Source organism: Haliaeetus albicilla, chromosome 23 (assembly GCF_947461875.1).
Source record: "Haliaeetus albicilla chromosome 23, bHalAlb1.1, whole genome shotgun sequence".
Lineage (NCBI taxonomy): Eukaryota > Metazoa > Chordata > Aves > Accipitriformes > Accipitridae > Haliaeetus > Haliaeetus albicilla.
Window position 1 is genome coordinate 2,853,758 of NC_091505.1, and position 25,560 is coordinate 2,879,317.

At 55.0% G+C, this 25,560-nt stretch overlaps 1 protein-coding gene across 1 annotated transcript; it reads right to left on the bottom strand.

Moving 5' to 3' along the window:
- Positions 1 to 406: 406 nt before the first annotated feature.
- LOC104318804 (actin-binding protein WASF3-like) lies at positions 407 to 21,853 on the bottom strand. Its single transcript, XM_069810904.1, has 9 exons — positions 21,727 to 21,853; positions 15,068 to 15,226; positions 13,586 to 13,720; positions 13,293 to 13,446; positions 12,834 to 12,951; positions 12,573 to 12,688; positions 11,824 to 12,090; positions 10,955 to 11,337; positions 407 to 10,351 (listed from the first exon to the last, which is right to left on the bottom strand). Exons 2-9 carry the CDS (start codon positions 15,198 to 15,200, stop codon positions 10,194 to 10,196), a joined length of 1,464 nt encoding a protein of 487 aa, XP_069667005.1. The 5' UTR covers positions 15,201 to 15,226; positions 21,727 to 21,853; the 3' UTR covers positions 407 to 10,193.
- Positions 21,854 to 25,560: the final 3,707 nt, after the last annotated feature.

Genomic DNA, 25,560 nt, shown 5'->3' on the forward strand with positions numbered 1-25,560 from the left:
AAGTGAGTCTAGTACAGGTTTCTGCTTTCCCTCACCCAGGGACTGTGTTTCCACTTGGATCGCGATGGGCTGGTCGAGGATAAGAACTGCTGGAGACATTGATTGTAGGGGTTGGGAAGGAACGGCTCCTGCCGCTCGGAGCCTCCAAGCACGAGGATGGAGACATTTCCATCAGCATGCCATCCTCTGCCCTCTGATTAGCCAGGCGGTCAGGGATTAAATACCCATGGGAATGAATTGATCTCTGAGAACTGGTTTCTCCAAAAGAAGGGTTATAGAGAGATCACAGCTTTCTGCTGCTTCTTCTGTGCCCTGGCCTCTAATAGAGAAGGGAGTATCACAGAGCTGATAACTCAGAGCAAAGGCAGCCAGCGAGGGCAAGCTGACAAAAAGCCAAACCCAAATCTACTTTAACCTCTTAAAATCTTTATTATTTTTTTTTTTAATTAGCACATGCATAAAGTGTCAACAGTTTGGGATTAAGATGACATTTTTTGAACAAATGTAGTTACAAGCGGTGCTTCAGATCGTTCCAGGTTTCCTCTCTACACTGTACAGAAGAAAGCTCGTGTTGCGACCGACGTAGTCCCTACCTTTCCATCATTGTGTCACGACAGGCAGAACCCACAACACTGGGGAGAAATACACTTGTTCACACGTAGCAACTGGGTACGGTAGATAGATACAAGCAGCAACATCTACTCACCTATTGACTAAGTGCACATGGCTAAAAGACCCCATTAGACAGTGAACATCTCCTTCTTTTTTAATGTCAACTATATAATAATGGAAATCAAGTTATGGCCTGTAATGGGTGACCCTCCCACGGGAGAGACACCCGTCTCCTGTCAGCTACTTCTATCAAACGGCAAGTCGAAGGAAATACAGGTAATTCTTCTGCCGGTATTAAAGGAATGAGACTTGAGCACTCCGGGAAGCCAACCGCAAGGTGCCACCAGGCTGGCACCTCTCTGTCCCCACCGTGCCACCCCTGCAGAGCTGAAGCCAACCTCCAGAAGGACCGGCCCCAGCCCTGGCTCCAGGCTGTATGTATGATCAGCCGGTGCCAAAAGGGGGAAAAAAATTGCTTTTAAAATGCTCGGCTCAAGCTGGCCGCTCACAGGTGCTCTATTTTAGGAGGATTGGTTGCCCCAGTGCTCTGGGAGGTCTCCCTAGCTTGTAGCTGCTGAGTTTGGGTAGTGCAGAAGGGTTTTTGGGGTGTCTGAGGTGCTCCCAGCCCAGCCTGGGCTAGCCTTGATCCCCGGGCTGCTGGGTGCGGGGCACAGGAGGTGATCCTCGCTTGCCTTCAATGCCCCCCAAAATAATGCTCCTGCAGCACCCGGCCTCACCCGGAGTTGCTTGTGCTCCTACTCACTCCGAAGGCGATGGAAACCTGGCAGCGAGATGGCTCCTGTCCTGCCGCAGCAGCTGGCATTGCTCCGACGGCCCTGGGCTGGGGCAGGAGGAAGAGGAGGAGGAGGAGGAAGGGTCTCCAGCCCGAATGCTTGTCCACAGTGGCAGCAATGCACGTACCCTGGAGCAAAGCCACCAGCGTGTGCGTGTCCCACAGCGAAGCGGTGACAGGATTTGTCCCCTCCCTGCATGCCCACCATGTCGTCTCGGGGACTGTCCCCTTGCCAAAGGTGCAATGTTTGCACGTGCACCCGGAGACGTGCGGCTGCCAGAGCACGTTTCCCTTGGGTTGGCCAAGATCGGAGTAAAAGCTGTTCCCAAAACTCCCCCTGCGCAGCCGCGGGGGTAACAGCCTGTGCGCAAAGAAGGAGGAATCCCAGCGGATACCTCGGGGTCTGGGCAGGTCCAGGTTTCCACCCAGGTGAGGACAGGCCGAGCATCAGAAATGCTTGGAAATGTTCTGCCCTTCCCCAGCTCAACGAGCCCACCCTCAGCCCCGCGAAGCCCCATGAAGCCCCGTGCTCCTCGGCGATACAACAGGGACCTCCAGAAAAGGCACTTGTGTCAGTAAGGAGCTGCCCCACTGCTGCGGCCTCACTGCTCTCCCGACGGGAACACCGAAGCCCAGCCCCGCGCGTGGCACGGCACAGCCGAAAGCGGAGGGGACAAAAGCACCAGCAACGCTTTAGCATCAACCCAAACTCACGCCGGGGATATCCTGTGTCGGATTGCCCCGGCCAAGTCGAGCACCCCCCAAAATGAAGGAAGTCTATTAAGATGAGGAGCCATCAGCCCCGAAATGCTCCTGAAATGCATTTTGGAGAAAAAGGTTTCTTTCTGGTGGGTATTTTCTCCCTTTTTCCTAATCTGCTCTGATCCGAGATGAAAGGCACCACAAAGAGAGGCCCCTTTTGTGGAAAACTGGCCAGAACTAAGGGTAGACCTGAAACATCCCAGTAAAAAAATAATTTTGGTAAGGGTGATGGTTGATGCTCATAACAGTATGATTTTTGGAGACCTGGCAGGACTGTGCCAAAGATGCGCCCGCTGCCAGTGGGATATCAACAACTCCTCAACATACATCGAGCTCAGAGCCTACTTCATTTCTAATGCAAGATTTTTATGGTTGCTCATTTTTTTCATAGCAAGAAGTGACTTTCTAGGGAGTAAGTGTTCCCAGCTGAAGCATGAGGCATCCACAAGCACCAGTAACAGGTGAAAATCAATGGGATTTGAAACATTTGAGCTGGGGTGGGGCCATCAGGGACAAAAGCACCTCCTACGGTGGTACCTCCTTGTTGTACTGTGGGCTGGTGTGCTGCTTGCTCTGTTCTTAAATGCTGGTTTTTGAAAGCGGTTATGGTGATAATAGCTCCATTTTTTGGTGGCTAGCTGGGAAACAATGCTGGGTCTGACTTTGCCTCAAGGTCCAGGGGAAGGAGACAGAACACGTTTTCCTTCTGGAAATCACGTGTCAGTTGTTTGGGTTTTATTTGGGGTGGGGGGTGTTGTTTGGTTTTAGATTCCTCAACTGAGTTACCCTAAGTCAAAGGGTAACTTTTAAATTGTTCACCTTAATGTACCAGCATGGTTTATAGGCTGCAGTCTGTGGTCTATGAATGGTCTGGAGGAGCAGGTTGCTGGAGCTGCTGCCTTCTAACTATTGAAATACAGCAGTAACAGCTGTGCAGCCTGGTTTTCTGCAGTTAGTTCACATCCTTCCCTCTCAGGTCTTTATTCTGCAGTATGTTTTATCTTTATTGTGTTTGAGGGTCAACGCCAAAATCAGAAAAGGGCTAACAAAGATAAGGGAGAACACAAGCAGGCTGCCCTGGCTGATGGGCAATGCTTTGGGGCTGTAACGTGCCAGGATGGATCCACAAGTAGTGGTGCTGCAAGCCTGAAGGAGGGGATGAGGCAGAACTACAAACATGCCAGGTTTGAAGAGATGCCCAGTGAGCACCTCCACCATCCCCTGGCCCAACACAGGGTCACAGACAGTGCTCCTCTGATGTTTGCCTCCCTGCTTCTCAAAGCCTTCCCATGGTAGAGCCTCTGCGACCTGTTTCAGGGTTTCTCCATCCTTACTTTGAGAAAGCTTTCCCTGAGATCTGATTCAACTCCTTTCTGCCACAACTCGATCCCATGCCTTGCGCTTTAGTCCAACACATGCATGGAGAACAGGTTTATTCTCCTCGCTGCCCTTTGTGGCTTTGCACAGGGTTTTACCTACCTGAGGTTTTTCCTGTTCGGAGCAGTGGGAGCATAACCAACCGAAAATGCCAGGCTATTTTCTTTCTATTTTGTTTCCTCCTCTCTGTGTTCTTAATACTTTCTACACAGCTAAGTGCTAGAACTACTACTGGGCTGAAAGTCCCCCAGGGCCAACCCAGTCCCCTGGCATTGCTGCTGTGGGAGAGGTGTGCGGGGAAATGCTCGCTTCACACACACTTGGGTTCACAAGCCCCCAGACCCAATAGCCAACGGCAGATTTAAGCCTCCTAAAAGCAAAAGACTACAGAGGGACCTCTGGCTGCTGCTCTGGAAGGTGGCACCTGGGAGAAGCTCTCTATTAGGAGAGATGCCCATGGGAGGGCGAAGCATCGGTGATCTACCGTCATGTGCCATGGAGATGTCTGTGGCCTCAGGGCCCTGTACCAATGTAAGACAGACCTTAGTATTGATAATGTCAAATCAACATTGCCTTCAGGGGACACCGAGGACAAGCATGCCCGATCCAGGTCTTGCCTGGGGATTTCCTGCAGCAAGAGCCCTAGTGACAACACCAGGATGGCATTCTCCTTTGGAACATCGCAGTGTCCTCCTCCCACCCTGCCTGTGGGCATGGTATTGAAGGCTTTGGGGCAAACCCCTCACTGAAGTTCTTGACTGTGGTTTTTTCCTTCCCTCCCCTAGAAAAATACAGACACAATTCTCACCTGGAGAAAGTAGAGTTTGAGAGAGTGATCCTCAGCAACCTGGGGTTTGTTAAAGGAAGATCAGATTCACAAAAAAACACCCCCAACCTCTGACTCTCAAAGATTGAAATACTTCAGAGTCTAGGCTTGGGTATAAGTGCCTGAGGGAGGACAATTTCTATGAGCTTAGAGGCCATCGCATGAATTGCACGGGCAGCTCTAAGTGTCGGCAGGTAGCCGCAACGGTGCACCTGGGCATGTTTCTTATCACACGTGTGGTCATCCCAGAGGAGCACAGCTGTCTGGAGACTGGGAAAGGCCCACCCCAAGGGCACGGTGACCTACTCGGAGACAAAACCAGCATGTCCTGGCACTCCTGTACTTTGCTGAGGCACTTCTGCGTGGGGATAGCGGAGGGGCAGGAGAGCCCCACCGCTGGCATCAGCGGGCGGGATGCGGTCGTGGTGCTGGTCGTGGGGTCACCGAAGGAAGGGACAACAGTCCTCAAGGTGCTGCTGACCAGTTGAGGGTAAATTCATGGGTGAGTGAGCATTTGAGTCTTCTAAAGTGCAGTGCAGGTTATATGGTCTTTGCTGTAAACTGTAAACTCCTCAGGACAGAGTCCTTGCCCTTACTTGTATTTTTTATCTGTAAAGTGACATGCCACCCGAAAAATCCTTACCCCTAAATAACAACAACTACTACTACAGGAAAATAGGAATTGTGGTGAAAGGAACAGCCTACACTCCCCTTGCCAGCATCCCACGATGTGGAGCACTTCTCATGGCCCTCCATGGTCCATCCACAAGGAAATGGCATGGTGCTCCTGCCAGCCATGCACCTCCAGAAAGCACCCTCCAAAATACTACCTCCAGTGCTACAACCTGCCTCCCTCCAAGTGAAACTTCCATTTATCGTTCAAGCTGAGGTGTTAATTCAGGCTCTGTTCGCAGGGGAGTCTGCAAAGCTTCTGTTCAGGCTCTTGGGTGTCTTGAAAGGGAGATAAGATGGAAAAATTGGTGGGAGGAAATTTGAGGGCTCTTACATGAAGGGAGCTCTCTGGAGAAGCTGCGTTCAGCCTTATGTTTGTCACCAGAATAAAACCTTCCTGGGATAAAATAGCTGCAAAAGGATGCGATGCTTGCTCCTCCCTAGGTCTCTGCCCAGGGTGGAAAGTTAGAAACTACCCAATCCCTTCTTCCTCCAGGACACTGATCCTCTAAGAGCCACCAGTGTCAACAGCCAGCTCCAAAGTTCACTCAAAATCAAGGAGACACCTGAGGGTACAACACTGGAACATGAACGCTGCCAGACTTCCACCAACTTTCATGAAACTTAAGCGAGACCAGACTTCACGCCTGACGTAGCCCTCACAGGCAATGACTGGTGTACCATGGGCACGGTGGTCCCCATAATGTCCCTTTTCAGATGAATCAGAGGTGTCCTAAGAGGTTCCTGATGGACTTCAAGAACTATAGCCTTCCATTAATATCTCTAAGCAGAACCAAGCTGGCTTATTTACTCTTCCACTGACTCTGGCCCAATTCATTTGTACAGACGCAGGATATACTTCCCCCTGTTGGCAGTCTTATTTATTATTTTTAATCTCTGCCCGTAAACTGGCAAGTAGGAGAAAGCAGATAAAATAGAAAGAGGATCTCTCAGGAGATTGGTTGGGCTTGTTAAATGTTTGGCACTCTGTGATTATCTGTTGGCAATGAAATGCCACTGCTATATTTTAACATGGAACATGATACCTTAACGTACAGGAGAATCTCCTCAGCCCACTTCTGGTACACTTGAGAGAGGAGAAATTCAATCATCTGTGACCTGGATTGTATTTTTAATGGTTGCCAAGCTAGATAAAATATTTAAATATTCACTTTTATATCGGCCCACATGAGGATTTGAGCATTTCAGGTTGTGTAACTGGCCTACTTTTGGAAGAGTATATGGAAATTGGCACATATGTACAAAATATTGAGTACACAGTATATGGGTCAGACAGCCAGTGTTAATTAGTATGGCACAACCAATTCCAGCAGAGCTAACCCAGCCCAGACCAACCAAGGAGTTAGTGTCACTTGTGTCGGATTTCATAGGTCACCTGGGTAAAAAATAGATGAATGCACCTAAAATAAAGATGGTCGTCCTCAAATGTGGCTGAGTCCCTCAAGCAAAGGCACTGAGGATGTTGGCCTGCCAGCAGAGCTGGCCTTGCAGGAATGGCTGTATCATGAGATTGGGGCTCTCGATGCCACCATGGGCTTGCCTGCCTCGTGGCACTGCCAGGAGAGAGTTAGGAAGAGCAAGGTGTGCCACGACCAGACCAGAAATGGGTGTCTACAGCCCGCACTGACTATACAGGTTACTCCTCCACCAGCTACACGAGAAACCTGAGCAATGAGCTCCGACGTAGACATCTCACTGGGTAGAGGCGACCTGTGGATCAGCCCCATCCCTGGTATCGAGACAGCTTCAGTGGAGCTGAGGCAGTTGAGATCCCTGGAAGAGCTGGATCGTGATGTCTTCGAGCAATGGGCAATGCTGGGAGGTTGTGGTCCTGCCGACTTGCGTTGGAGTTGAGTGCGTGAAATGGGCTTGTGTTATCAGGGGCTGGGAATTTCCTCAAGCAGAATATAAAGGGGGAGGATGTGCTAGGATGGCCGAAGGGGAGAGAATGGTGTAAGAATGTAAAAGTGTGAGGAAATGGGGGTGAGCCTTGCTACCTGCACCCCTGAGGCTCCCAGATGTGCATCTGCTCTGCAGATGTGGCTTGTCCACAGGGCAGGCAAGGCTTGAGTTATGTGATTGTCGAGCGCTTTGCCATGCAAAGGCATCGATCCTGATAGTAGCACAGGTTGACTGACTGCTGCCAATCCCAAGCATAGCAAAGTTGCTGTGAGGTGACAGGGAAGTGGGAGGCTACAGGGACAGTCCTGACCTGCCACACACCGATGGTGTCCTACCGGAATTATCACAGTTTCATGCGATATGCACTAAGCAACTAGTGCACGGAAAGAAGGGACCCAGCCTTCTAGTGGCACTCTGCTCCTCTCCAGTTCCCAGCAGGATCAGCTCAGCTTTGCAGAACTGGGACAGTCACAGACCCGAGGGACGAGCCAGCCCCACGTGTCCCAGAGCCCCTTCCCTGCCGCCATGTGCTGGTGGGACTCCCTGGCTCTGCCCGAGCCCCAGCTGGGTCCCCGCAGCCGACTCTGCAGCCCTTCAACCACCGTAACAGGTAACAGCAGCTCCGACAGCCCTCTCTCTCACAAAGGCTTATGACACTTTCTAAATTATCCAGATAAACCCCATTTCTCTTCACATACAAACAGTATCGTGATCGCATCTATATTAATAACACTCCACAATAAATTCTACCAGGTGACTGCTTAAATGTTGCTCTGAATTTTTACAAGACTTTCTTCTGAACTTGCTCCAGACCAAACGCCAGCTGCCTTGCCAAGGAATGCCCGTCGTGGGTGGCTCTCTGCCTGGGTGGAGATGCCAGGCTTTGGCCAAAAGCTTTTGCAGCCGGTTCCCTGCATCTCAGAGAGTCCGCATCGGAAAGGAGAGCTCTCGGTGAGCACCAAGCATCAGGAATTTCCTGGTCACCTGCAGTACACCATGTCTCCCTGCCTCCTTTGGTCAACCCTGTTTCCTCAGGGGTTGCGGATGAGCTATTCCATGTGTCCTATTGCTCTGCTGCTTCTTGCTTGCCCTGCCCGCTCTGCCCTGCCCTGCCTGCCTGCAGCAGGAGTTCGGTGAAATGGGAAGCACGGATCCTCCCTGCCAGCTTCCCAGCGGGCTGACGTGGGAGCTGGGATTGATCCATACGGCTAATCCCATACTGCTGGGTCTTCCTCGCGTTGGGAGACACAGTCCCTTGACAGGCAGAGCGGGACGAGTGCCTGAGCGGGTTAAACGGCATCAGTGCTGCCGAGATGGAGAATTCTGGGGTTAAATCTGAGGATTTTATTGGCAATTCCTGCTCTGACAATCAGCCCTGCTGAAGTCAAGGGGAGCTTTCCCTAAGGAAAGGGGAGCCAAACGCAGGGATGTGGCCCATGGCAGGGCACCCCCTCAAACCCTTCCCCACCCACCCTTGCCCTCTCCCACATCCATGCTGCTCCTCTGTTCGAGCCCCCCACTCAACACCACAGCTCGCGGCCCAGATGTGGAGATGCAGGAAGTGTCACGTCCAAGGGACAAGAGGCCATTTTGTGTCAGTCAAGAGACGGGAGGGCTCCGGGGGATATTTCTCAGCAGCTGGGCAGGGGGTTCATCGCATCCCACCACAAAGGGTTTCTCACCAGGGGGAAAAGGAGCAGAGGCTCGGGGCATCGTTCAACACTAGCATTTCTCCGGGCGAATTTAAGGATCAGCCTTCGAGCCTTTTGGTCCCAGCCATATCCTCCCACCTCCTTTACAGGTCTGGTCGCTTCTAGATAGCCAAAATACTACTTTTGTAGCCATCACCTACACGGCTACTGGGAGAGCCGGGGAGGTGGGCTCAGAGCCCAGCTTCTCCCCAGAAGAGATGCAATGTGGGGACTCAGTTTTCCCCCATCCAGGGACTCGCGGTACATGGGAACGCAAGGGACAACTTTGCAACACCATGTCGGGCAAGTCCATGGCTGGTCCTGGCTCATTTTCTGCTGGTGGGGAACCTCTCCCAGCTCTCTGCAGGCTTTTACTCCTGACTGTGATATTTTCAGTATTCCCCACCCCTGTGCTCTGCCCTCCCATGCCTCCTCCCTTTGTAGCTACATCAAAAGCCTTTGATGAATCACGCTCTATTTTGATGAGCAAACTGGTATTTTGAGCACTGTGGTGGGGGCCCAGTTCTCCAGGCTCCCCCGTCAGTGCCTGCCCTGTGGGGTAAGGTAAGGGACAGGGCAGGATCAGGCCAGGGGGAAATTAGTGCCTGGGTCTGAGTTGATCTCAATTGTACGGGCGCAGTTTGTGGGGCTGCATAGAGTTTACTTCAAAGCAGCAGTTTGTCTAATTAATTTTTTCTTTCAAATAAGACTGAAATGATGTGGTGCTAAGGCCAGGGGGAGTTGGGCTTGGGGAAGCTCCCTGGACACCTCTGCTCCCTTGCCAGCAGCCCCTTTCCCCCCTGAGGACAGCACGCATTGCACCTTTCAAAGCCTAGACAAGTGCTGTGTCTCCCTGCCAGCTTCACAAGCCTTGCCCTCGCCCTTTTCTCCCAGAAAAACTGGTCCTAAGGATGGAAATGGGCTCAGGTCACCAACGCCTCGGTCTTCTCCAGGGAGCACCAGCACAACGGTGACCATCCCTACACGACTGCTGTAAAATGTGGTGCATCGCTCTATGGGGAAGGAGGCTCCTGCCCACACGCAGCCTTTGGAGCTGCCTGATTCTACGAATGCAGGCAGCAGAGCATCCCCAAACCCGGTGCCCGGCCGTCCCTGCGCGCCCACCGTGGCACCAGCTGTGCAAACAGGCTGCTTCTTCAGGAGCTTTTCGTTAACGTGTTTAACATTTAGGTGAAAAAGCACTACAGCCTCTGGGTTTTCCTTCTCCAGCAAAGCACGCTCAGGGCCAGTCTCTGGTCTCGCTCCAGGTGTAAATCTGGAGTAATCCTATTAACCTGCCTCCAGAGCATTTTTGAAGTCATTAAACGTGAAGGTGCTGCTAATTTCTGGTCTCACTGCCTCCGAGGCGTATCCTACCAGTGCTGCTGCTGCCCAAAGGGTTTTTGACATAGTGTAAAAGCAAAGCTCCTGAATGAGCGGGGCCGCCTGCGCTTGTTGGCATCGACGCTGGGGAAGGCGCCTATACACACCTGGGACGGAGCCGGGGAGCTCCGCGCCAGCCCAGCCCCGGGGCCCCTCAGTCCGACCACTCGTTATCGTCCAGCTCGGAGTCATCGTCGGACTCGCTGTACTCCACCGCGATCCGGCGGGACAGGATCGTCGCCACGTCATTGCCCACAGGCTCTTTTTTGGCCTCTTGTTCCCACTGCTCCTGGACTTTCCGGAGTTGGATTCCTGCAGTAGGAAAGGGGGGAAGGTTTTAGGGGCAATGTGTCCAGCACCCATGGGTGCACTCAATGTGCAGCATCCCCCCAGTTAAATGTATTGGCTGAAATGGGGTGGCTGCAGCCCCCTTGCAGGAGGATGCACACAAATACAAAGCTATATGAGATAATAATGAGATGCATGCAATTATAAAGCTATATAATAGAATAAAGCTCTTCCTCTGCTTCCATTCAACCTGAAGAGGTTGAACCTTCTCAAAGGTTAAATCTGCCATTCGATCTGAAGATTTGCAGGAGGGGAAATGCAAGAGACCTTCAGGCACGTCGTCTGCTACAGCCTGCAAGGAGGCCACGAGCACAAGAGCTGCCAGTCACCCCCGCGGGGCTCCATCCCACCTCCGGCAACGGGTTTCCCCCATCTCCCTCCCATTGCATTTCTTCCCCTCCCCATTTCCCACCTAGCTGCCACCAACTTCACCCATCACCTGGCCACCTGGGGCTCATCTTGCACTCAACGAAGCCCATGCCACCCAACTCTACGCCAAGAGGCATTTTGCCACTGTGGTGGCAGTGCTGGGGACCCGTCCCCCCCCTCCTTCCCGCTGCCGCTCACCCCTGCGGATGGCTGCCAGCAGGTCGCTCCGGGCATCGCTCATGGGCATCAGCGGGATCTGCGGCTTCCGAGGCTCCACAGCAGGGGCCGGCGGCGACGCCGAGTGTGCCGGCGAGGCGGCAACGGCGGGGGGTCCCGGCGGTGGTGGTGGAGGTGCCACCGGGGGTCCCATGGGGCCGGCCTGAGGTGGGGAAGCGGAGTAGGGGCCGGGGGGTGCGGGGGGCGGTGAGGGTGCGTAGGAGGGGGGGGCGGCCGAGCCGGGGGCCAGGGCAGGGGGAGCCGAAATGGGGCTGTCGAAGGCGGTCTGCGCGGAGGGGATGACGGGCGGCGGGGGCGGCGGGGCGGGTGGCACGAAGTACTCTGCCATCGGCACCGGCTGTGGGCTGCGATGGGAGGGCAAAGTCACGTCAGCGGCATGAGAAATGACAGCACCCAGCACCCATCCCGGGCACCCATCACCCATCCCGGGCACCCATCACCCATCCTGGGCACCCATCACCCATCCCAGGCACCCGACTGTCTCAGCTGTGGGTTGGTTTGCTCTGGACCCCTGCGTAAGCTCTGTCCCATGGTCACGGTGGTGGGGGGGTTCTGCCGGTGAGATGGGCTATGGGGCATGCGGTGGTGGGAAGGCAGCCAACAGCCCAGGGGAAAACAGTCCCCTCCATCCACCTTGTCCCCTTATCTGGGATGAGATTACCCCAAAAGTGCTCCTGACTGATTTGTCCTCATGTCTCACTGGCACTTTCGGACCACGGCGGCTCTCCCCGCTCCATCAGCCCAGAAATGGGGGGGGTCAGAGCCCCACCAAGCCCCCCTTCTCCTGGGCATCCCTCCAGCAGGAGAGAAGCGGCAGGCTGAAGCCCTACCCGTAATCCTTGACTAAGTGAGGTCTTGGCCCATTGAGGATGGCCTCGGGCGGCTGCGGCGCGTGGGGCTGCTGGAGGCGGTTGAGGCTGTTCTGCCGGCTGCCCGCTGCCGGCGCCGGGCGGTAGACATGCTCCTGGGGGGGGGCGGCTGCCAGCACCCCCTCCTTGTGCTCCGCCGGGGCCAGGTGGGACGCCGGGGCCAGCAGCTGTGCGGGGTGGTTGGGGCTCGCCGGGTACGAGTGGTCGGCCGCGTCCGACGCGTAGGATCTACAGCACAGGAAAACCCAACGGTCGTACTCCTGGGAGGGGGGATGGCTGGGCGGGGGGGGGGCAGGGGGACACGGGTTTGGGGGTATTTGGGAGTTGAGACAACAAAACAAAAAATGGCCACAAAAACACAGATGGACAAGAAAGCAGAGAGATAGTGGCAGGGAGGTGGACGCCAACAGAGCTGAGCCAGTCTCTTCCCTCAGCTCCTAAATGGAAAGTGCTCTGACTGTATCCCAACACCAAGGCTGCTGCTGAGGTCCAGGATGCGACCCTGGGGGCACGAGCTGTCCATGAAGCTACCATGGATTTATGGCTTATCACCCCAACCCTACTCTGGGCAGCACATCCCCCCAAAGGTGGAGAAGAAGAGAAAAGCAAAGGAGAGCCAGTGAGCTAAACGCGTAGTAGGTAAAACCTGCCTATTATCTGGGGACAGTGATCCTTCCGATGATGCCATGTGATAGGGGGATGGTGAGAACCTGTTATCGGGTCGGAACTCTTTATCATACGCCATCATGTTCCACTCCAGGCGCCGGTTGCGGGCTTTCCTCACTTTCTTCACCTCCCGGGTGGAATCCTCCACCAGCCGCTGCTCCTGGGGGCACACACAAGCTGCGGCTCCATCTCCAGCCAGGCTCCTCTGGACCGTGAGCGGTACCCAGGGAGCATCACCCAGCCCCGCAAGATGCACCCACCACAATTGGGGGGGGAGCACCCGGTGTCCCCTGCCTGCCCGTTACCTTCTGCCTGCGCTTCTCCTTTCTCTTATCTTCTGTCGCCTGCAACATTTTCTCTTTCCATAAGTTGAAGAAGTAGGAGGGGTCGGTGTAGAACTTGAGGCCGTCCTTTTTGTCATCTCTGGGGGGGTGGGGAGGAAGGAGAAGGAGTTATCAGCCACAGGAGAAGACCCCCCCTTCCCCTGCACAGGGTCGTTCGGTACGATCATGGCCATAAGCTGTTTCCCCACCACAAACGTGTCCAACACGGTGGTCACTACCTGCTGTACCACTGCGTGGGCTCACTTGTCCCAAGCACCCCACACAATGAGGATGGTGGCACAGCAACTGGAGAAAACAGCCTCTCAGCCCCCACCAAGCAGCAAATGGGGTGCATCCCCGATTCCTCTCCTGGGAAGGGCCCCCCAGGACCCTCCAGGACCCCCTCAGTCCCCCCAAGGAGCGATGCGCCAGCTGCCCTACCTGTAGGGCGTGAGGATGTTGAGTGGCGGGGGCTTGTCGCAGCGCTGGTACATCTCCATCACTGGGTTGGGGATGGAGTTGCGAGACACGACCTGCTGGTTCTGCACCGTGGAGCTCTTGAAGGCTTTCCGCATGTTGATGTCCTGCAGCGAAACTGGGGGCACGGGAAGAAGATGGGATGCAGGGGTGACCTCAGCCCCCTGAACTGGGCGCAGTGGGTGGTCCGGCCCTGAGCACACATCTCCCACTCACTCGCGCCTGGCTGTCACCCCAAAACAGCCCCAGCCCCTCACCTTCCTCCACAGTGGAGTCCAGCTGCGTCACTTTGATGACCAGCAGGTCGACCCTCTCCTGCAACGAGTTCATCCGCATGTAGAAACTGTTGGCTTCATTGAACAGCTCGCCGAAGATGTCCTCCGCGTGCCTGCCTGGCAGAGGGCAAGGCGCGCCTGTCATCCAAGGGTGGCAGCCCTCTCCCAGCCTGTCCCCTGGACCCCACGCCTCCCCACCAGCTTCGTGGGGCTCTCTCCCCAGCCTTGGTTTTTGGGAGTTGAGCCTCATCCTCCCCTAGACCTGGCAAAGTGCTGCGTGGAGAGATGGGGAGCACAAACGACCCAACTTTCTCCTGCCCTCTCGTCTGCGCACGAGCATCCTTTTCAGTGAGAGTGGTACCCACAGGAGGCAATGAACCATCGTGGTCTGTGCCCCAAGAAGCTTTTGGATCTACCAGGACAGATGCAGCCAAAAAACTACCATCACACAACATGACCTGTGGAAACCCAGCCCTGAAGGTGGAAAACCGAAAGCAGGGGAGCAGGGAGAGTGCTACAGCAGGGAGAAGCTGCAATTTGTTTCTCTTTAGCAGTTATTTTCCTGCAGCACTCAGTGCATCGCTACAATAGCACTTTATTAGGGCTGTTATTATCACAGGGCTGAGCGGGGCACCTGGCAGGCTACAGCACCCATCGTAGCCCAGCACCCATCCCAGCACAAGCACCCCAGCTCCTTGGGGTTTCCTCCAAACAGCTCCTGAGATCAAGGTGTTTTTGCTATCTGCTCAGCCTGTCACCTGGCTCGGCCGTTTGTATTTGATTCCTTTTCTCCTGGACAAGGTAGCCATGGCCTGAGCACCCATGGGTGCTGCTCACGCTGGCTGCCGTGCTTCCAGCAGCTCCCTAAATACAAGGTTTATTTTTCTGGGACTATTTTAGAGAAGAATCTAGTTCTGGAGGGGGAAAAAGAGGAGGAGGCCTGAAGAGCCTGTTCTTCTCTCTATTTTAAGTTGATATTCAGCAGTGAAATAGGTTGCCCCTATTAATGCTCTCATCCTCCCCTTTTCTGCTGAAAGCAGTCCCAGGGCAAGAAGACAGCTGAGTATTTAGACCTTTTATATAGACCTCTCTTTCACATAAACTCCAAGATTAAAAGGAATAGGTTGGGTTTTTTTAATCTTTGTCTGACCTTCCTATTTCTGGCCAAGTTGAGAAGTAAGGGGCTCGCGAAGGCTTTCCGTCCCCCACTGCACAGACTGGCTATGGGAGGAAAACGGGTCTTAAAGCTGCCACCAAGTCCCCACTTTGGGCTTGGCCATAAGCACCCTCCCTTTTTTATTAGCTGGATAATTCCCATGAAATTAGAGGTGGCTGTGGCCTGCACGGCTCTCATGTAGCCCCCATTTCTCTGTCATTGGAACCAGAGCAAGCGACCGTGGCGTCCCGCCAGGATCCCACCACCCCATCCCCATCCCACGCTGGGGTCACTGCGCTGTGACTTACTGAGGCTGCCCAGTTGCTTGATGATGGCAGCCAGCGTGCTGTTGGTGACACATTCCAGCTCACTCGTCACCCCCTCAGGAAGAGCCCCCCGGCATAGATGCCGGGGCTCGATATTCCTCTTCACCAGTGGCATGCTGCCGGTGAGCCCTCACGCCTCTCCTGGGCAAAGAAGAAAGAAAAAAAAGAAAACACACAGCTTTTGTCAGTTACCTACTTTTTCTCCCCATTCCCTCTGCTCTCTGCCCAGGGGACTTGTCCCTCCCACACCAGGATACGGAGGATGCAGCCCGAACAGGGCTTTTCCACGCAGGGGATGCTCTGAGGGTGCAAACCTCTGGATGCCGGCAAGTATGGGGATGCCAGGATGGAGGTGAGGACCATGAGGGCCCTGTCCCTATCTTGTGCTCCGCTGACAAGCCACTGTGCCCCGGGGAGCCTTTCCCACTTACCTTCCTGGAGCTGCGCTCAAACCAGGAGCAAACTCCCACGTGCTGCAGCCCTTCAGCCGACCCCGAAAAGCCTCATCCAACCCAAACAGCAGCCAGAAGCGAGCAAGCGCTTGTAATGCCATTATTTCCAGCTCAGTGCAAAGCTCTCCGGGGTTTTATCTGTGCATGAACTACGCCGAGGCAAGCTGCCGCAGCCAGCTCGCCCCTACTCTCCACAGCATCCCTGCGTGGCCCCCCCAGCATCCCTGCGCTCTGCCACTGCCTGCGCCTGAACTGGGGATGGTTCGTTTTCCACGGGGCTCAAGGAGACGTAGGGAGATGCTCGCACCCAACGGCCTCATCTCCAGCGAGAGCACCCATGGGAGCCGGCAAGGAAGGACGAAGGACGGGCATGGCGGGGTGGAGGGGGGAGCGCTGGGGGCAGGTTACCCCACTGACGCAAAGGGTCAGTGGTGTGAAACAGGCTGAGAAAGGATTAAAAAAAAGGAGCATTTATTAACCACGGTGGTGTCTCCCGGGGCGCTGCAGCCTGGGACTGGGACGCGGGCAGGCACAAAGCAGGCGGTGACTCCACAGGCTTGCGCTAGCGGGGTCTTACGTGACACGAGTGCATCGGGCCTCAGCTCCGCTCCCAATGCAAAGGCAAACTGATGACTTTAGCATTGAAATTGCTGCGAATTGGATCCCAGGCTGATAAGGACCGGAGAGCACGAACAGCCTTCCCAGCTCCCAAATACAGTGAGCTGAATCCCCCCGTTTCACATCCTGGGCAACCCCCATCCACCCCATCTTTCACAAAACCCCGGTCGGCTTTGGCAGCAAAGGAAAACTAGTTTCCGAGCAGAGCCATTAAGAGCTGGGAGCGAAGCAGCCGGGCACCGACAACAGAGCCAGCAATTCTGACCATGAACGGAGCCAGAAATCTGCAGAGTTCACATTTTTTGGCCCCAGGAGCGTTAGACAGAACAGTTTCCCATTGATAGCACCCGGCCAGTGCTCCCGTCCCCCCGCCAGCTCCTCCGCAGTTTTCAAATGCAAATTCAAGCTCCCTCCATGAAAGAGCCCAAAAATTGTTTCTAAATCATTCATATCGAGCTTCCCAAAGGGCTGATTGTGCTCCTAGATCTCTACGTACGGGGGTGAATGGCTGGGCTGCGCTCTGCCCCGGGGCAGTCGGGGTGCCGTGGGAAGGACCCCAGCCCTGAACCCTCCTTAGGTTTGTGCGAGGCTTTGGGCTCAGAGCAAATTGCGTGTCCTCCGGCGCTTCCCAAAGTCACTGAACATGGATGGCGGGGCTGGTACTGTCCCTGGCTCCCAGAAAGCCTTAGAGGTTTCTGCCAGCTGGCTGTTTTTCGACTGAGAAAACTGTGACGGAGTTTGCAGGGGAGCGTCTGGATGTCTGCTGATGGATGTCTGCTCTGGCCACGTACAACCCTCCTTTCCAGGCACCCCCTGAACCCTCCACGGGCTGCATAAAGAGATGAGTAACACCGGCAGCTTCACCCCAAGCTCGCTTTGAGCCGGTTTTATGTGTCACCCCAAAACGCGCACCCAGAGGCTGAGCCCTGGCATGCCCCCACGAGGGGTTTCCCCCCAAGCAGCAGCTGCAGGGATGGGAGAGCACGGGGCAGAGTGGTTAACAAGCTGCTTCGGCCCAGCAATTAGAAACAGGGAACAAAGAGCCATTCTCAGCATCCGCCTGGGACACGGCCACCGGCACCCAGGGCTTTTTGTCCCCATGCCGGCGGCCTGGGAGGAATCACGGCCACCCGCTCCTCCATCCCCCGTGGGGACCCCAGAGGGCAATGAAGAAAAAAAAAGATTTGAGGTCTGAAACTCTTCCCAGCAGGGACAGACTTGAAGAGGGGCAGAAGGTGGGTACGTGGTCTGATAACAGCATTTGAGACCATGCCATGGGAGAGCATCCCTGGAGAAATAAAGATCCCTTTAATCTGCCCCCCAGAAGCCCTAACAAGACTCAGAGCTTGCAGAAGAAACCAAGGAGGAGTTAGGCACACATTTTTAGGCTAGGGTAGCTGGGACAGGCAACTTTGGCCGAGCCACAGGAGAAGCTGTTTTTTAACCTCCCTGATTAACAGCTGCTAACAGGAACGCAGGGATTAGAGAGCCCCGCCATCCCCTCCCGCGACAAGTGCCATCTCAACCTGCTGTAACCACATCCCTCGTGCACCAGCGGCACCAAACCTCGGACTTCTGGGTTGAAAACCCAACTTTTGACCTAAAACCCGCCATCTCAAGGCCTGTCCCGACTCAGGAGACCAAACCGCTTTGGGTGGGGATGGGCTACACATGACACCAACTTAATTTCTGTCCTCGCAGGCACGTCTTGCTCACACCTAGCAAAAGGCTGCGCACAAATCCTGAGCGCTGGCAGCTGGGCCTGAGCCCCAGCAAAGGGATGCTCAGTGATGCCCAGCGCTGCTCCTGCTCGTGCTGATATTTTGGGTAATTTCCAAGCCTTTGAGGGGTGATTTTGGTGGCAGGTCCTCAGACCTTCAGGAAAGGGCAGGAGCAGGGATCTGCCAGGCACGGAGGTGACTCCCTGGTGCACGAGGGAGAAGCCCTAACACGGACAGAGTTAGGCCAAGAGCAATTCATGGTTTCTTCCATACGTATCGCCACACCGGACCCCACCTCAGTGCTCAGCACCGCGGGCCATCACGAACGCACAGCGTGCACCAGGCTCGGCAGTGACTGCTGTGGCACCCCCAGTACAGCCCAGCTGGGCATTGCCGTGCAACCAGTAAAGCCACATCTGGGCAGCTGCGGGGCCAAATTGCCATCTTCCCATGGGCACTACCATCCCTTGACGGCCCTAAGCAGCCTCACCTGGGACCTACACCCCACCCATGGGCCCAGGAGGTTATTTAAGCTCAGCTGGGGGTACTAGTCCTGCCTTGAAGGATGCTGCTGGTCCCCAGCCCTGCTCCTGGCCATGTCCTGCTGGACCTCACCCCTGCGAGCATCTCCTGCCCCAGGTAGGTCCCTTGGGTGGATGCTGGCACCGGGGGCGAGTCCTCGGTTTGGCACGATCTTCAGGGCGGGCTTTGGACCTGCGTTGTAGCCTTGTCTTTGTCCCTGTCCGCTTTGGCTTCTGCCTCCTGGTCGCTTGATTCTGGGGGCATCTGGGGCTGCCAGCAGACCCCGCTGCCTGCTCTGCCTGCAGTTCGCTGGCCCTGGGTGGGCGTGATGGTGAGCCCCTACACTGGGGTCACCCCGGGCTCCCACTTGCCTTCCCCCTGTGGCCGCTGGCCCCGCTGCACCCCGGCAAGGGCAGAGGCGGCGAAGCCGGGGCAATGCCTTGCTCGCAGCGCTCGCTTAACGCGCGCTGCGGTGACCTTGTCCTTGTGCTGCAAGAGCACAGCCTGGCTGGGAGCAGCTGGGGGGTTACAGCAGCGCTGCTGGGGGGGGAGACTTGATCCAGGGCAGGTGGGATGGCCGGCCTTGGTGTCCGTGCTCAGGTCGGACATCTGGAAGGGTTTTCCACCTTGCTGGGCTGCTCCAGGTTTGGTGGAAGGTGTTCAACCCTGCTCAGGCAGCCCTGGGCTGGGCTCTGTTGTGAAATGCCTGCTCTGGCACGGAGGGCGTGAAAAGGAGTTCCTAAAGTCCTCCCTTGGGATACGCGTGTCTATCGTCACCGGTGACGGCCGCTTGTAGGTGGGGATGAGCTCTTCCCCTCCTGCCCTGCTCCTGCCCTCCCCTCCGACTGCGGCTCAGGTGATGTGCCAGCCCTTGAGGCTTCGGGTCTGTCTTTCCTCTCTAGCTGAGGGAGTGTTAGGAGACGCAGCCGATGGCTCCAAGGCTGTGGGGAGACCCCAGCCACGGTCAGCAGTGCTGCCCTGCCCGGCTCAGCACGGCCCCTCCGATCCCACCCTTCAGCTGCTTTGGGATAACGGTACAAGCCCCCGTGATGCTTCATCTTCAAAGCTCCACTCAGGTTTAGGTGGTTATATGGGCTTTTCCAACCACCCTCAGCAAGGTTCGCTTCTTTCTCATGCGATGGCCCCAGTTTCTTTAGGTGCTGGCTGCTCCGTTGGTGCAGGACTCAGCGGTACAACCTCAACCAGCCAAACTTCTTGCAATGACCTGAGCCTTCCAATTTCTCTGCACTTCTACAGGGTGTTGTTGTAGGGTGAGCATCTCCTCTCCTGGGTCCAGGAAACTCAGCCAGATTCTGGTATTGCTTACGTGGACTAAAATCCATGAGGTTTTGTTGTCTCCTGAGTGGAAGCAAGGAGCCCTCGGTGGGATAATGCTGGCATCAGGCTGCAGGAGGAAGAAAATGGGAGCCACAAACTGGGCAGGAATTTCCTGGAGGTGGAAGGCAGGAGTGGGACTGGCCAGGGGCTTCCCGGGAGCTGCTGCCACAGTACAGGCACGCTGTGGGGGCTCTCCCATCACTCATCTGCTCTCCCCAGCTGCTGAAAGAGTCGATAACTCTAAGTCTTGCTGTATTGGGAAGCATCACAGGCCAAAGGCAGCAGTGACAGGCCAAGGAGAGACTCACGGCTGCTGATGGTAACTGGAAAGCACCCACTTCTCCGTGACACGTAGCTGCTTTTCCGGGTAGCACTTTGCAGTTTCCATAACGCATCTGTCAAAGCTCCTCAATGCCCCACCGGGGCAGCGGCACGGACCCCCCTGAGCTGCCTGTGCTCTGGGAGATGCATGGGGCTGCTCAGCCCAGTTCCCCGCCGTTGCTCTGTCTGGCAGAGGGCGGCTCGGAGCAGCCAGTGCATGGGACTGCAGGCTGCCTCGCAGCCCTCTCCAGCCTGCAACGAGCCTTGGTGTCGGTGTTCCCCACGGCCACAAATCCACCCCGATGCCTGCTGGATCCTACCCAAGTTGGGCATCATCTTGCAGAGATGCAGCCTCCCACCTGCTTTCCAAGGTTTCCCAAACCAAGCAAAGGAGCTCGGAAGGGAACCGTGTCCAGCTCGCTGCTGCCCGAGCAAAGATCGGCTGAGATGCCCATGCAGGGGAGGTGATGAGACCAGAAACAAGCTTTATCTTCTGTCCTAAGAAGCTGATTTCTCCCAAGGAGCAATCAGCAAATTGACCACAGCACTCCAAATACCAGAGCTGCTGGTGCTACTGAAGAGCAGCCCCTGCTTTCCCAGTCCATGCTGGAGAATAAGCGCTGTCCCAGACCACAACTGCCAGCCCCTGGTCCCTGCAGACCAGACTGGCAGTGTGGTTTGCAGCTGCTGGCTCACAGGTGACGCCTACAGCTGGCTCCTTCCAGATGTCAGCCTTCAGCTTGGCAGCTATCACATCTGGCAGCTTAAGTCCTTGGGGTCTGTCGGGGGCAGAAAAGCAGCTCTTCTTTTGTAAGAGGGTCGGAAAAATGGAGTTTCGTGTCCAGCCCTTGCTCCTTATATTCTTTGCAATAGCTTTTCATATACATAACTCCTCACCTCCTCCACTGCACCCCCAAACCCACTCGCCCTCTCCCACTGGGCAGGGCATCGAGCTGTGACTTGCAAAGCCAAGCTGGATTCCTGCAGCAGGGTCCAAAGTGGCCTGAAGGATCATGCATGCTCTGGATGGCCCTGCAAGGAGGGACAGGCTGGGTGACAACATCTCAGGTGCTGGCTAATCCCAAGAAAAATGTTTGGTTTGGCAAGTGCCGGATACCTGCAGTCTCAGCCCCAGTGCCCCGCTTCATGCTGCATGAGAGCAGAGAGGAAGAAGTCCCTCTGCCGCCACTCTCCTTCACCCAGCCAAGGTGGGAGAGAAGGCAATTTTGGGGTTCATTTTCTATGGCTGGGTGCTCCCTGCGGAAGAAACCCGGACTGGGATGGAGCCATGGCAGAGGCAAGCAGAGCTGGGCTGGGAAGGATGTCCATGTCGCACGCCGCCAGCTTGCAAAAACAAATCAGCCATTGAGGTGTCTTCAACACCTTGTGTGATGGTATTGAAGCACGGCACCCAGCCGGCTGGACGGTGTGTGAAGCAGCAGCCGAGCCTGTACAAGGTGGCCAAGGAAACCTAATTCACCGCGTGTCAGACGGCCAAGACAAACCCTGAGCTTGGATTTGGGGAGAACGTGGGTAAGTGTGCAGTGAGCACAGCCACGCCAAACACCTAAAGACTGGGAGTTTGGGTCAGCCCCTGCGGCTAAGCTCAGTTCTGGGCCAAGCCTTGGGGATAGCCCATTTGCTTGGTTCTTGCAATCAAAGCTCTTACCCAAATTGGGTTCCCCAGGGCCCCGCTGAGCCCTGAGGACCAGACGCTGCCAGGAACCGGAGGCTTTTGCAAGGGAGCAAAAGCTTTGGTCGGATGCCAGGAGCCAGAGTACTGCAAAAAACCAAAGTGGTATATTGAAAATCTATTATCCTCGAGCGAAAGACAAAAAAGTTTACCAATGAATATCAAAAGAATAAAAGTGCCAGATCTCGCAATGCCTGTTCAGGACAGCAACCTGTGTTTCAGTGCAGGCACCCTGGGAATGGTGAGGTGGGGAAGGGCTGTGGGGGCAGGAAGGAGAAGGAGATGCAAGGCAGTCCTCAAATATTGAAAGGAGTGGAAAAAAACCCTGACTCTGGAGTCAGGAAAAGGACAAGAGGCGGAGGTGACACTCAGCTGGGCTTGTACGTGCCTGAAGGAGCTTGTCCTGTAGAGTTTGGCAGGACAGATCTGGTACAGGAGAGGGCTGGGAAGGATCCCTGGGGTGTGCAATATTTCTGAGCGGACAGAAATAAGTGGTAGCTGCAAAAGCAGCGGGATTTCGAGCTGTTGATTTGTGGAGCTGTGCCACAGAGCATGCTGGAAATTGGTGCGGGAGAGTTCAAGGAGCAACAGGACAAATCTGCAGAGGACAGACAGGGCCACCAGCAGCTACCTAAGGGTTGAGGGGCAACCTCTGGCTCAGGTGGCCCCAAACTTCTTCTTAACCTCAGATGTCTGGCTGATGTGGGCCATGAACAGCCTCGGGAGGGAGAGCAGAGTGTATAGCCTGTAGGGACTGAAGCTTTGGTGTCTCAGAAAAAAAATCAACCAGCAAAAACTGTGCAGGTGGCTCTTTGCAATGCGGAGAAACCTGCTTGCTAGAGCTGGACCAGATCTGCTGATTTACTTCACACAAAATGGAGCGTGATCTGCACTGCAAGGACTCTAATTTGCGAAATACATCTGCAACCACTTTTTAATTTGTTGCTAGCCCAAATGACTGTGAACACTACCAGCATGACAAATGTCATTGCTTTGTGTGAAGCTGATAATCACTCCAGAGCTATTGTCCAAAGGTTAATTAAATATATTAAAACCGGCTGGATCTCAAGCGTTCCCCCTGCTTAAAATAAACCAGAGGGCAGATCTTCAGTGAGAGTAAACTCTCATGATTGCACTGAGGCTGATGGGCACGGGAGAAGCAATGCCACTGCCTGCCCCCTCCTTGAGACCTCTGCATCCAGAAGGAGTCTGGCTTTACAAGTGGTCTGGGGCCACGGAAAGCACCCCAGCCCCATCCCGAGCGAGAAGGGTTAGCACATCCCATGGTGAAGCATCGGGTAGCAAAATGCCTTGGGGACTGAAAAGCCCCAGGATGTGGGATGTTGATTCTGGTCCCCCATCTGCAGGCTATCTCCTCGGGGGAGGCTGGAAGCCAGGGCTGCGGACTCGCTATTCCCACAGCACATGTGAAATGAGTTGAGAGGTCTCAGCCCTGATCCTGGGTGGCACGGAGGAACATTTGCTGTCGGCCAAGAACGGATTGAAGCTGAGCTGCAACTGCAGGGAAAGGGTCAGGCCCTCCGGCCAAAGGGAGGAGGGAGCTGGACGCCTGGCTGGCCCTGGGGCAGAGCTGCATCCCTCCCTGGGTTGGGGCTGAATCGGTGACCTGTGCCCCACCGGGAAGGCACATCGCCCGCTCCGGCTGGGAGTGCTGCCCGCACCTCTCCTCCGGTCCATCTGCAGCTCTCCTCCTCTGCTAACTCAGCCAAAGGCAGCTCTACCACGGCTAACAACTGCCAGGAGGCTTCAGCGAACGAACACTTCACAGCAAAGTGCAACATAACGCTAAATCACAGCTAAAAATATTCCTGAAGAGTTTTATTAGTAAATGCCACAGTATTTTTTTTTCTTCCCCCCCCCCCCCCCCCCCCCCCCCCCCCGCAAAATGTTTCAGCTCTAGGAACAGCACTTGACTAAATTGCCTCTAAATCACAAACGCCTCTGAAGGCTGGGCTCTGCAACACCAACCTTCACCAAACAGCCTGCTTAGGAGGATGCCATAAATGCAACCGCCTCGCTACCTTGGGGTTAGTATAAAAAGCTCATCCTAACAGGCTCCTTAATGTTTTTTATCTAAATGGTTCTTTACAGGTATACAACTAGCAAACACCAAATGGGCAAGCGGGGTTTTCAGGCAGTTTTCCTTGGGTTTTAGCTGATGTGGGGTTTGGTTCTGTTGTTTGATTTCTCAGAAATGGGGAGCCCTCAGTGTCCCCCGGCACTGGTCAGGGAGCTGAAGGCCGCTTCGTTGGGTCCTTCCCATCTCATAGAAGCTGCTGCCAGCCCCAGGACAGACCCACCACCGGCTTTTGGCTTTATCTCTGCTTCGGATACAAACTAAATCCATGCAAACACAACGCCCTGATACTCTAATGCCAAAGGGAGAAAGGGGTGAAACCCAGGTGTGAATGAAATGACGCTGCTCTGTGCGTGGCTCCTGTGCTAGGACTGCCTGGGAGCGGAGATGCCTGCCTTGATCTTCAGAGGAGTCGGGATGGGGCGGTGGGAACGGCAGCACAGATCCAGGCTCTGTTTTGGCTGGAAAAGATCCCCGCTGGCCCGGGAATCATGTGTTGTTTTTAATGACTCTTTATCACCAAAGGAAAATCTTCAATGACATTTTTTTCCCTTTTGTGCTCAGCTCATTAACAGAAGGATCTCTCTCACTCGCTGGCGGTTTGTGCGAGCAGGACGCTGCTGAACAAACCAGCCTTATTCTCCCCCGATATAGAAGGCGCTTTGATAAACCCGGGAAATCCTCGGTGAGCAGCAAGGGTCTTTCTGGAAACCCGGCGCTCACTGCCTTTGGGAACAGCCGCAGGACCAGCATCTCCAGCCACAGAGCGCTCCCAGCCAGCTCAGATGCGGTTCCCTGCCGGGGCTGTGCCATGTTCCCCGGGTGGTCCCTTCCCAGGCCGCCAGCGCTCCTTCGCCTGCCGGCGCTGTACGTGCAGCCCTGCAAAAATCCCGGTGGGATCTGGGGGAGCGAGGGCAGGTCCCGCCCGGGAGCTGGTTGCGTGCCCTCCGCTCACCGAGATGTGCGAAACGCTGCGGCTTTCGTCCCTGGGGTGCAGCTCGGAGGGTGGCTTTTTGGATGAGCAGCTCTGCAAAAAAACGTTCTTGCCTTTTTTTTTTTTATTTTAACACTTTTGGCTTGAGGGCTGTTGTTCGTAACTTGTCAAGATCTTGGCATCCGCAGCTGATTTGTCATCCACCATAAAATGGAGGATGAGCATCTTTGGTTCAGAACTGGGCCAAGGGAGATGACAGCTCAAAGCAAAATATGCTTCATCTCGAGTTTTCTCTGTGGGCTTCAGCTCCTTGGGAAAGGAGCGGACATTTGGGGTCTAAGTTGCATCACAGGCGTTATGTGTAAGAGCCCTTAGCGTGCTCTGCGTTTGCGACAGAAGAGCAGGGTGCACGTTAACCTTCTAGCTGCCAGAAGAAGTTTTGCCGGACTGATGCTGTCTTCAGCCTCCCCTAATCACCGTTATAGAGGATGCTACTGAGATACAGAAATGCCATCAAAATACCTGTTTTTTAAAAAAATGAAACCAGCAACCTCTCTCTAAGATCCAGGCAATGAGATGCAGCAAATGAGGGGTGTGCCTTGGCACACTGAAGTTTTGAAGATGAATTATTAATTCTGCCATTGCCAATCTGCCCATCCATCCAGGTCCTGCGCTCCCCTCCTCCGGCTCGTGTCCGGCAGCGTATCCGGCAGCTGGCTGCTGTATGCCAGGCAGCCGCAGACAAAGCAGCCACAAACTACGCTAAAAAGCATCTTAA

Excerpts from the sequence above, each read along its gene's own strand:
- LOC104318804 (XM_069810904.1), bottom strand. The coding sequence starts at position 15,200 with ATGCCACTGGTGAAGAGGAATATCGAGCCCCGGCATCTATGCCGGGGG. Across the intron at positions 13,447-13,585 it reads GGACTCCACTGTGGAGGAAG|TTTCGCTGCAGGACATCAAC; the intron begins GTGAGGGGCTGG and ends CCGTGCCCCCAG. Across the intron at positions 12,689-12,833 it reads AGGAGAAGCGCAGGCAGAAG|GAGCAGCGGCTGGTGGAGGA; the intron begins GTAACGGGCAGG and ends GTGTGCCCCCAG.